Raw genomic sequence first — 12,687 nt, forward strand, 5'->3', positions numbered from 1 at the left:
GTTATTTTATAAAAATGTAATTTTAAATGTTTACACATAAAATCTCAACATTCATAGTTCTGTTTCATGCTTTATTTTGAAAGTTAAATTAACTTAATCAAACGGACTACTACGAAAAATTAGACACAGGATAGATTCCTATACCTTCTTCATTTAGATAAAACAAAATTCTACATGAAACAAAAATTTTGATTGGTGGTTGTGGCAGTGCTAGAACACATGTGTGAATTATTTTCTAAACCTTGGAGGCAAGAAGGCCTTTCTACACATTACATGAAATGGATAAAAAGTAAGAGCAGTGATAAATTTGATACTTAAAAAATGAAATTCTGGGTGCACCTGGGTGGCTCACTCGGTTAAGCATCTGACTTCAGCTCAGGTCACGATCTCATGGTTTGTGGGTTTGAGCCCTACGTCTGGCTCTGTGCCTCCCTCTCTGCCCCCTCCCCAGCCTGCACTCTCTCTAACAATAAAGAAACATTAAAAAAAATTTAAAAAGGGGCACCTGGGTGGCTCAGTCGGTTGAGCATCTGACTTTGGCTCAGGCCATTATCTCGTGGTTTGTGGGTTCGAGCCTTGAGTTGGGGCTCTGTGCTGACAGCCTGCTTCGGATTCTGTGTTTCCCTCTCTCTCCACACCCTTGCCCTGCTCATGCTTTTTCTCTTTCAAACATAAATAAACATTAAAAAAAATTTATAAAAAAAGATAATACATTCTGACTAGTAGGGTTTATCACAAGATTGAAAGACTGGTTTAACATTTGACATTCCACCAATACCATTCACAATATCAACAAAATAAAGATTAAAAATAACATGCAGTAGCTGCTATGCTAACTTTTGTTTACGTACTTACTTTAAGTTTTCTAATTCCTGTTTTCTCAATGGAGAGGAAGGTGGAGCTGGAATGAACTTATCTCCATCATGGCTTTTACTGCTAAAATAAAGACAGACTCTTAATTATAAAGAGCAAATAAGCAATTAAATATAAAATTTGGTTGCCTGATCCCCACTCCCATGCAATTTTTTATGCCAAAAATGCAAAAGAGCCAAAACAACCAATGAAAAAATGCTTAGTAACTTGGTAACACCAATGTGCTAAAGCTATACTGTATTTCAGCTTCTTTTCTCCAATACACAATATTGCTTTAAAAAATATCTAATTGTTGGGGTGTCTGGGTGGCTCTTTCAGTTAGGTGTCTGACTTCAGCTCAGATCATGATCTTGTGGTTTGTGAGTTCGAGCCCCGCGTCGGGCCCTGTGCTGACAACTCAGAGCCTGGAGCCTGCTTCGGATTCTGTGTCTCCCTTGCTCTCTGACCCTCCCCTGCTCATGGTCTGTCTCTGTCTCAAAAATAAAACATTAAAAAAAATTTTTTTTTAATTTCTAATTGTAAACAATATCTCTACAAAGGAGACCACTCTCGTATTTTCACACATTTCTCATTCTTCTGATTGCTTTTTTTTTTTTTGTATCAACTATAGTAAAAGATAACCTCTTGATGGAGGCAGAAAAAACCCCACAGTTTTGTTTCAAATTTTCTTTAATGAATGTATTTTTATAATAATCCAGAAAAAATGCTGGGAGGAAACACTTGAATTTAAAGGTGCTATGTGTAAAAATAACTTTATATATGATGGTGTTTTATGATTACTAGAAACTCTCTTAGTTTCTAGAGATTGGTATAACATTTATACAAAAAAACCTAGAAATTAATAGAAATATTCTAGAGGTTAGTGATTTACGGTATGTTAAGACAAAAGGCAGAGGATAAGAAGAAGTGAGAAGTTTTAGGATTTAAGTATTTACTTTAATAAAAGTAAAAACAAAGCCCTATCTCTGAGTGCGAAAGGATTTCTTTACAGCTGTATCTCCTGTCAATGAAAAGCTGTTTCTTTCCACTTTTCTCTTCCAAGGTTCTGTCCTCACTTGGCCTTCACTTTATTTCTCCCTTCCAGAAATACTTAACATTCATACTTTCCTTTCTTCTTATTCAAAACAGGGGATTTAGGAAATTCAGTCTGGAGATTTTAAGAATTCATCTGTAGGACAAAGGGGCTCACGAAGAAGTCCTGAGGGGCTTCACCAAAGGGGGTCCAAGGGATTAGAATACCTGCAAGTTTCGCCGCTTTCGCCGCTCTCCGTGTTCCCACCTAATTGGTTACTATTTTTAGACCCATTTTCCTGCTTCGGATCTTGCTGTTCTTCCGGTAAGAGCAGCAAGGCGTTTCGGAGACAGATGGCTGCAAACTCCATGCTGGCTACAGGAATGGCTGAAGACTGTCCGTCGCTTGAAAGAGTAAAACCGAATTAGCTAAGTAAATAACATAAAAAGTAGTAAGACTTTTCTGTTATCGGGAATAAAACCAATAGAATTATGAATGAAAATGTGCCCTCTGACAGGGAAAAATCTGAAAACAAGCCACTCCAAGAGAATGCTAAAGCACCCAAATCCTAAACGGTGCATATCAAGTGTAGGAAGCATGAATAATACCCAGTTGTATCTCCAGGAATGGGACTAGGGATGGAAAACAACTTGGAGGTGATCTGCAGTGCCCATGTTAACACAACAGACAGAGGAGTAAGGTAAGAAAAATTGTAACAAGGGCCAGGACAGGTATAGTAAGAACGGGAAAGAAAGGTTACACCTGAGCCTTGTTTCAGTTGATCCTCGTTTTCGAAAATGCTTTGTTTTGCCTTACAATATTTTTTTTGAGATTTTATGTTATTTTATTTTATTTTTTTAAATTTATTATTTTTTTTAACGTTTATTTATTATTGAGACACAGAGAGACAGAGCATGAGCAGGGAAGGGTCAGAGAGAGGAGGAGACACAGAATCTCAAGCAGTCTCCGAGCTGTCAGCACAGAGCCCGACGCGGGCCTTGAACCCACGAACTGTGAGATCATGACCTGAGTCAAAGTCGGACGCCCAACTGACTGAGCCACCCAGGTGTCCCTTTTTTGAGAATTTATATAACTTTCTATTGATACACCAAACTAAACTTTATTAGGGGGGAAAAAAAGCGAAAAGTAGTAATAATTTTGAAATTTTAAGTCTTTAAAAAAATAAATCTGCAGTATAGTTGAAATAAATTAACACGAAAATACTGTGTGCCAGATACTATTTTAAAACTTTGGGGTGGGGGCTCCTGGGTGGCTCAGTTAAGCGTCCGACTCTCGATTTTGGCTCAGGTCACGGTCTCAGGGTTTGTGAGTTTGAGTTCCGTGTCGGGCTCCATGCTGGTAGTGTGGAGACTGCTTGGGATTTTGTCTCTGTCTCTGTCTCTCTCTCCCTTCTCTCTCAAAAATAAATAAACTTAAAAAAAAAAAAAAAAAACAACTTTGGAAAAACTTTTAAATGGTAGTGAACAATTTTATTTTTGGGGAAGGAAAAAAACAGCAAATTTTTTACAAAGCCTACTACTTTAAAAATAATAGCAACTCCAAATTGGAATCTTTCTTTTTTTTTTTTTAATGTTTTTTTTTAAAACGTTTATTTATTTTTGAGACAGAGAGAGACAGAGCATGAACAGGGGAGGGGCAGAGAGAGAGGGAGACACAGAATCGGAAGCAGGCTCCAGGCTCTGAGCGGTCAGGACAGAGCCCGACGCGGGGCTCGAAGTCATGGACCGTGAGATCATGACCTGAGCCGAAGTTGGACGCTTAACCAACCGAGCCACCCAGGCACCCCGGAATCTTTCTTTATATAAGATAAAGATGTTCATATTTAAAAGCTATTCAACTGAAGGTTCTGCATGTGACAGCTTTATATTGCTTTGGTTACTTATGTATTTGTATTTTTTTCTCCTAACACTAAGAATCAGGTTTAGGGAAAATACCTAAATAAAAAGCAGCAATGATACACTATATAAAATTTTAAGAAACATCAAGATGCCCTCTTCTGGACATTCTGAATAATGGAACTGAATAGACCGGGTTCTCTGAGCCATCAACAGTCTCAGCACATACGTAACTAAACCGAAACCCTGTGTCAGATAAGATACACTATGGACTTATATGAGGCTCTGGTTGTTGAAGTAGAAATAAAACCTAGTTGCAAAGTGGTTCCTCCCATGAAAAATCTTAAGCATATTTTTATACATAAATAGCATTGAGAAATAATATCAAATATCTACACTTTCTCTCTCTCTGCATAATACTTACTTATATACAGTATTCTGTATGGACTGTGATGCCAGAACTATTTTACGATGATAGCCTTGACCAACAATAGACTGTACAATTCCTTTCTTACTTGGAAGGCCTTTAGTTTCTTGTTCAGCAGTCTGCAAAAACACAAATAATTTCCAATTAATCAATGCAACGGTAAGACAGGATGTGAAAAATGATCTAATATTTTTCGAAGTACTCCAAGGAAGTTCCTATGATCCATCAGTGTGCAGTTTTGGTGATAAAGGAAATATGTTCAGTACTGAAGAAAAGGATGGTTAATTAGTACATGAAGCGGGAAGTCTGTCATATATGCTATATTTTAATATGAAGTCTGAGGTAATTCTAAGGAAAAAAGGCAATTCAAGAACGACTTAAGCATTTATTTAGAACGATCTAGTTAGAATATCCTACACCCTGGACACCATGCTGCATCAGAGTAAGGAAACAGGAGAGCCACAAAAACTCAGAAAGGGAAGCAACTCTACTTCCTAGAACCCAGCGTGTCTTTCTTAATTGAAAGCATTAATTAAATTTTAACAACATATAAACTGGGACAAGCTACCTGTTAACATTTACACGGGCACAATTCTTTCCTTCTAGAAAATCGAAATTCTAAAACCCTGTAAACATTAGACCGACAACAGTAAAAGCTACCTACACACACACAGTGTTGGGATGTCTCACGAACACAGCAGCATCACCTCACTACGAGAACTTAATGTGCCAGCGGCATTTATCTTCCCGTCATTCGAGGTCTCTGGGTTGCCTGCAGGTGGAATCCCACCCTGTCATTTTATAAAGTCACGCAGCTCTCACGTGCAGGAATAAACTGGAGCCGACCCATGCGAACTCGCAGAGCTAAACTCTGCCCTGCAAACAGTCCCTCTCTAAGCATGTTTCTGTACTGTTACTCACTGCTCCTACTGGAACTTTACTATAGTTGTACTTCCAGCCATGACTTCTGATAAAACAGGGATTCACTGTATACACTTCATTTTAAAAAGAAAATATTACACAGTGCTTAAAAAATACAACAAAACTGGGGCGCCTGGGTGGCGCAGTCGGTTGAGCGTCCGACTTCAGCCAGGTCACGATCTTGCGGTCCGTGAGTTCGAGCCCCGCGTCGGGCTCTGGGCTGATGGCTCGGAGCCTGGAGCCTGTTTCCGATTCTGTGTCTCCCTCTCTCTCTGCCCCTCCCCCGTTCATGCTCTGTCTCTCTCTGTCCCAAAAATAAATAAACGTTGAAAAAAAAAAAATTTTTTTTTAAAAAATACAACAAAACTGCTCTGACTGGAAATTTTGTGTCGAGGGGGCAGCCAAGCAAGATCAATGAAAAATAACAAAAAGTGGATATTCTGAACCATTCTTGGAAGGCACTCCCATTCTGACTTCTTTTCCTATTCGCGGTGATAAATTTATGATTCATCCATACGTTCCTTCCTGATCCGTAAGGTCACACAAGGTCACGCAAGGAAGATGTGGAGGTGCAACAGATGAAAACAAAGACCGAATGGAACTAAAAATCCGCAATAATAAACTTTCTTTTTTTTTCTTTAATTTTTGTTAATGTTTATTTATTTTTGAGAGAGAGAGAGCAAGCGAGCATGAGTGGGGAACGGGCAGAGAGAGAGGGAGACACAGAATCTGAAGCAGGCTCCAGGCTCTGAGCTGTCAGCACAGAGCCCGACGCGGGGCTCGAACCGACAAACTGCGAGATCATGACCTGAGTTGAAGGTGGATGCTCAACCGACTGAGCCATCCAGGCATCCCTTAACAGCCTTCTCTTAAATTGGTTCCATACTCTCCCTATAGTAAACTCTGTGTTTTATTTTATTTTATTTTATTTTTTTAATTTTTTTTTCAACGTTTATTTATTTTTGGGACAGAGAGACAGAGCATGAACGGGGGAGGGGCAGAGAGAGAGGGAGACACAGAATCGGAAACAGGCTCCAGGCTCCGAGCCATCAGCCCAGAGCCCGACGCGGGGCTCGAACTCACGGACCGCGAGATCGTGACCTGGCTGAAGTCGGACGCTTAACCGACTGCGCCACCCAGGCGCCCCAGTCTGTGTTTTTTTTTTAAATTAGCGCATCTTCTCTCATATATTATACCCATCCAAGTAAGTGTAAGCCCTACTTCTGCCAAGAGCAGTCTGAAGCAATGTCCGTCAGATAAACAGGACATAAATGATCTCCTCAGCATCACCAAGTTAACAGTTAAGTTGGTTCTTTTTAAAAAAGGTATTTTTTCTTAACTTTTGTTTTAGAGAGAGAGAGAGAGAGAGAGAGAGAGGGCCAGTGGGGGAGAGAGAATCTTAAGCAGGCTCCACTTAAGATCCCATGATCCTGAGATTGTGACCTGAGCCCAAATCAAGAGTTGGACACTCAACTCACTGAGCCACCCAGGTGCCTGCCCCAAGTTGTTCTTTTTATTAAAAGATGAATTTATTTCTGAAGGTACAAACTGCTTTCTTCAGCATTCCTTCTATCCCAACTCAATACATTTTATGGAATTTTATTTAGAGTTTATAATTTCTGCTTTTGGGATTTTACTCTCTGGTTTTATTAGAGAGTGTTTGGGGGTTGTCTTAACTGTCTTTTAGGGCACTTCAGCATCCTTTTAGAAGGAAGAGAGAGCACACAATTATTTTTGGCATATTTCCTATTTGTAGCACAAACTGAATATTCTGACATCCACCAAATTATGGCAATTAAGTCATCTCCACCATTTTTTAAAAATTAGAGGTTTAGAACTTTGCAGAATGGGGCAGTGACTTCATAATAAAATCCACAGAATGAAGACAGTCTGAAAAGTACTACTTCTAAAAATAACAACTTTATTGTTTTAATTTATTCTTTTTAATGTTTATTTATTTTTGAGAGAGAGAGAGAGAGAGAGGCAGGGGCAGAGAGCGAGGGAGACACAGAATCCAAAGTAGGCTCCTGGTTCTGAGCTGTCAGCACAGAGCCCGACAGCGGCTCACCAACTGTGAGATCATGGCCCAAGCCGAAGTCGGAAGCTCAACCGACTGAGCCACCCAGGTGCCCCTAAAAATAAGTAATTTTAAAAGAAAATATTAAGCCTTACTGTATTTCTCTACTCCCTGGTTGATGTAATTCCCTGGTTTCCAATAACTGTGCAAATGAGAGGCCTCCAATACTTAAATTCACGAATGGATTAAAGAGAATAAACCATTCCTAGAGGTTTTTGTTTTCAAAAGTACACATTCTGCCTAGAATTATTTGTCAATTAATTTAAGAATTACCAAATAAGAGCGGCGCCTGAGTGGCCCAGTGAGTTGAGTGTCCGACTTCGGCTCAGGTCCTGATCTCACTGTTCGTGAGTTCAAGTCCCACGTCAGGCCCTGTGCTGTCAGTGCAGAGCCCGCTTCAGAGCCTCTGTCTCCCTCTCTCTCTGCCCCTACCTTGCTAGCTCTCTCTCTCTCTCTCTCTCTCACAACGAAAAAATAAAAACATTTTAAAAATTAAAAAAAAAAAAAAAAAGAATGCTCCAATAAGAAAGTTGTCTTTTAAAAGGCAAATCACAATCCAATAAATCCTTAAAGCCCTTCGAGGACGGCACGCTTCTCTTTCCCCAGGGGGATACAGATCATCAGCCACTTAAATACCACATGTGACAACCGCCAGGCAAACATCCTTCCCACGCGGGCTTCGGCAGCGGTTCCTCAGGAAGGGGCGAGGGCAGCCGACGCATCTCGGGTCGCCGATGGCAGGCACACCTCGGGCGCCAGGCCACCCAGTCTCCACACAGCCAAGGAGCACGGCAAGGGCGGGGGGCGGGGAGGAAGCGGGTCTTACAGGCGTCTGGCGATTCTCATCCAAGCGGTCTTGCCCCCACCCCCTGCCGACCGATCCCCACTGCAGATTCCCCAGGCTTGCAGCAACCACCACGTGCAGATAATGTAGGCAAGGACACCCACGTAAACCGGCCTCTTTCGCACAGTCACGGGGGACCCTCCTGTGGGGGACGCAGTCCGACAGTCCGTTTACGGATCAAAAGGAACGCGGCGGCGCACTCACGGGGTTACCGCCAGCCCTTTTCTACCCACCTGTGCAGGTGCCATTCTCACACCCTCAGACGACACGGCCCCCGCCCCCAGCAGCCGGCGGACCACCGTCCCACCAGATACGACCCTCTCAACGACTCCACCTCTTTAGCATGACTGCCGACAGAGGCTGCGATGCTTCAAGAAGCAGAATGTCAACAAACGACTCTCGGAAACGAAATCTTTTGTCCAACTGTTAAAGGACGGACTACGTACATTCCCTGAGACTTAGAAAGGGAACGAGGTCTCGGATGTCTCCCGGCGTTTGCTGCTTTCTATGCAACGAGTTGGGGGACGGTTCAAAACGATGCCCAAGGGGCACTCACCCCCTTGTTGGCAGCAATGCAGCATTCGGCCAGCCGTAGCCAGAGGCGGGGATTTGCGTGATAAACCTGAACAGCTTCAATCAGACACTCAAAGGCGGCAAGAGGTCTTCCGATGTGAAGAAGCTGAATTCCACAGTTATACAGCAACTCGTACCTCTTGTTGGTTAGTAATGTACACATGGGTCTTCCTGAAAACTTTTTGCCTAGTGATACAAATCAGGTTAAGAAAAAACTCATCAGGTGAAAAAAAGCAGTCACACTCAAAACATTCATCCCACGAAGTACTTGAATGCTACCTCGTGTAATGTCAGTGACCCCACTGTGAAGCTGTAACAGCTCTCTCCCAGTGATGATCGTCCCCCTCAACCCCACAAATATTCTCCAGAGTCATTTCAGTTGCCTGTGCTGCTGCAGCCAGACAGCAATCTTCCAGAAAGGCAGAGAAAAGAGACAGGACCCACGGACTCCACTGTACCTTTTCCACCTTTTTAGAAGATTGCAGTTTTTTCTTTTATTTTTCAGAGAGAGAAAGTGTGAAAAGTGTGAGTGGGGTAGGGGCAGGGGCAGAGCGAGAGCGAGAGAGAGAGAGAGAGAGAGAGAGAAAGAAAGAAAGAAAGAAAGAAAAGAAAAGAAAGAAAAGAAAGGAAGGAAGGAAGGAAGAAAGAAAGGAAGAAAGAAAACAAAAGAAAAGAAAGAAAAGGAAGGAAGGAAGGAAGGAAGGAAGGAAGGAAGGAAGAAAAAGAAAGACGGAGAAAATCCCAAGAAAGAAAGAAAGAAAGAAAGAAAAGAAAAGAAAAGAAAAGAAAGAAAAGAAAGGAAGGAAGGAAGGAAGGAAGAAAGAAAGGAAGAAAGAAAAAGAAAGACGGAGAAAATCCCAAGAACGAAAGAAAGAAAGAAAAGAAAAGAAAAGAAAGAAAAGAAAGGAAGGAAGGAAGGAAGGAAGGAAGGAAGGAAGAAAGGAAGAAAGAAAAAGAAAAAGGGAGAAAATCCCAAGAAAGAAAGAAAGAAAGAAAGAAAGAAAGAAAGAAAGAAAGAAAGAAAGAAAGAAAAAGAAAGAGGGAGAAAATCCCAAGCAAGCTCCATACTGTCATCACGGAGCCCAATTCAGGGCTCAAACCACGAACCGAGATCATGACGTGAGCCGAAGTCGGATGCTTAACCGACTGAGTCACTCAGGCCTGATTCCACTTTTTTTGTTTTTTTTAAACTTTCAGTTTGGTTAACCATTTTATCGTCATGTGCTTTCTTACCCAGAAACATGCAGCTAATGTTAGGGGGATTTAGCAACTTTTCTATGAACATAAAAATTAATATACTATACCTACAAAGACAATGCTTTGCTAACTTTTTCAAAGTTTCAGTCTATAATAAATAAAGACTACTTACAATTTTGGATACATTTTTCATCAATTAGTTTTATATTTCAATAAGGTAAATAACTGCTTGGTTTTAAGCATTCCAGGTGAAGGATTCGTATCGTATGGATATTAAATAAAAGACTTCAGGAATTTGCTCAAAAAGATTGTTAGATACTACCAATAACCGCACATGTGAAACCTTGGAAATAACCTATAATAAAACTAGTTTAGGAGGGCCTGGCTGCCTCAGTTGGTAAAGCACGGGACTCTCTATCTCTGGGTAACAAGTTCAAGCACCACACTGAATGCAGAGCTTACTTAAAACAAAAACCAAAACAAAAAAACCCAGCTTAGCAGTTGAGACCTCTCACAATCTATTTTGCTTTATCACGTTACCATACGTGATTACTCATCTCTGTATCCATGAAAAAGTGAACGTAATTTAGGTTTCCTTGATAATTACTCCTACCACCTTGTTATTTGAAGTAGCAATATCTACTAATCCCCAGAGTCAAACCTGTTGCGAAGGGTCAATGTTAATTTTAGGTAGGCACATGAGGCATACATTTGGACCACTTGATCTCTCATCTACCTATTTATTTTTATTTTTTCTTTAAAAAAATTATCATTTTTTAAATTCCAGTGTACATCAGGTACGGTGTTATATTAGTTTCAGGTATAAATAGAGTGATTTGACAATTGTATACGTGCCTCAGTGCTCAGCTGCTCTCTAGTGTCATGCCCTCCTCAGGCGGTCAAATACGAACTGTCTTCCAGCAATGAGCTCACCTGGATCAGTGCTGCCTGCACTGAGCTGTGCACAAACATTGTCGTTCTCCTGGAGGGCCTTTTTAAAGTAGAAAATTCCCAAATTGTGCTTGCTCATGGCAAAATGGATACAACCAAGATTATTCCAGAACATGCATCTCAAGCATTCACCTGAGAACACAGATAAATTTGTCCACAAGTTTTACTGTTGATACATGCCACACAAGCGTCAGCCACGCAACCACATCCGCTAGGCCCTACAGAAAAGTTCACGAGGCATTTGAAATTTAAGAAACATCTGAAAATTTTGTAAGCTCCTTTCCTTTCAAAATCTTTTCTTACAGGTGATAAACCAACCGTGCACATCAATTTTGTTAGCCTGTTTAGTCTTCGTTTCTGATTCAACTTTTAATAATTATAGGCAAATGATACAATAACGCAAAGGACAAAAAATATGTATTAGTAACATCATGTGCATTACATCCACACAACAAAATACTATGTAGAAACTGGAAAGAACAAAGTATATGTGGAAACATTTAAAACAGAAATGTATTCAATGAATAAATAGCAAGAATACATCAAACAGAACACATAAAATCCTGCTTTTGCTTGTTAAACTTTAAGTCTCTGCTGTTCATTTATTTTTTAAATTTATTTTGAGAAAGTGCATGCGTGTCTGCGCACATGCACGCACAAGCAGGGAAGAGGCGTAGAGGGAGAGAATCCAAAGCAGGCTCCGAGCTCCGCTTCATCCCACGATTGAGAGACGGTGACCTGAATTGAAGCCCAGAGTGGGATGTCTAACCCAGCCACCCAGGGGCCCCTCCGCTGTTTTTAGTTCCTATGTCTTTACACATCACTATGGCTCGGCCGGTTAAGCGTCCAACTCTTGATCTGAGCTCAGGTCATGATCCCAGGTTGTGGGATCAAGCCCCACGCTGGGTTTGTGCTGAGTGCGAGCCTGCTTGGGATTCTCTCTCGCTCTCTCTCCTCTGCTGGCACCTGCACGTCCACACCCACGCACTCTGCCAAAATAAACATTTAAAAAAATGTATCACTATGGCTGAGCGTCTTTCTCCTCATGCTAGTTAGGCATTTGTATCCTGTATTCTGCTTCTTTATGTTCTTTTCACTTTTTCACTTGGTTACAGACATTGTTCCTACTGGTTACCTGTTAGTATGCTGCAGAAAACTTGGGTCATGTCTGTTTCAAATATTACCCACAATGTCATTGGGTCATCTGTCTTGTGACCTGGTTCAGTGTGTGTGTGTGTGTGTGTGTGTGTGTGTGTGTGTGTGTGTGTGTGTGTGTTGTTGTTGTTTTTTAATTTTTTTAACGTTTATTTATTTTTGAGACAGAGACAGAGCATGAACAGGGGAGGGTCAGAGAGAGGGAGACACAAAATCCGAAACAGGCTCCAGGCTCTGAGCTGTCAGCACAGAGCCTGACGCGGGGCTTGAACTCATGGACCACGAGATCACGACCTGAGCTGAAGTCGGACGCTTAACCAACTGAGCCACCCAGGCGCCCCGTGTGTGTTATGTTTTTAATGTTTCACGTTTTTACGTGGTTGAATTTAGTCATCTTTTTAAAATTTTTACTTATCTTTAAAGACAGAGTGTGTGAGTGGGAGAAGGGCAGAGGGAGAGAGAGAATCTTTTTTTTTTTTAATATATTCTTTTTAATGTTTATTTTCTTTTGAGAGAGAGTGAGAGACAGAGGTACGAGCAGGGGAGGGATGGAGAGAGAGGGAGACAGAATCCGAAGCAGGCTCCAGGCTCTGAGCCGTCAGCACAGAGCCTGACACGGGGCTCGAACGCAGATGGCGAGATCATGGCCTGAGCCAAAGTTGGCCGCTCAACAGACTGAGCCCCCCAGGCGCCCCGAGAAAGAGAGAACCTGAAGCAGGCTCCAAGCCCAGTACGGAGCTCACCTTGGGGCTCCATCTCACCACAAGATCATGACCTGAGATGAAATCAAGAGTCAGATGT

General features: G+C 41.6%; 1 protein-coding gene across 5 annotated transcripts in view; it reads right to left on the reverse strand.

Moving 5' to 3' along the window:
* CNOT10 (CCR4-NOT transcription complex subunit 10) overlaps positions 1–12,687 on the reverse strand; it is a 71,509-nt gene that overhangs the window by 24,273 nt on the left and 34,549 nt on the right. For 3 of the 5 annotated variants that reach the window (XM_086720345.1, XM_086720341.1, XM_086720343.1), the window contains exons 9-13: positions 10,714–10,863; positions 8,567–8,769; positions 4,166–4,287; positions 2,113–2,289; positions 856–936 (exon numbers count right to left, since the gene is read on the reverse strand). In XM_086720345.1, coding sequence (XP_086576471.1) covers positions 856–936; positions 2,113–2,289; positions 4,166–4,287; positions 8,567–8,769; positions 10,714–10,863 — 733 coding nt within the window. The remainder of the gene's footprint in view (positions 1–855; positions 937–2,112; positions 2,290–4,165; positions 4,288–8,566; positions 8,770–10,713; positions 10,864–12,687) is intronic. The other 2 variants (XM_086720342.1, XM_086720344.1) reach the window with 1 other exon arrangement.

The sequence above is a fragment of the Puma concolor genome, chromosome C2, assembly GCF_028749965.1.
Source record: "Puma concolor isolate L17-30 chromosome C2, mPumCon1.1.hap2, whole genome shotgun sequence".
NCBI classification, from domain to species: domain Eukaryota; kingdom Metazoa; phylum Chordata; class Mammalia; order Carnivora; family Felidae; genus Puma; species Puma concolor.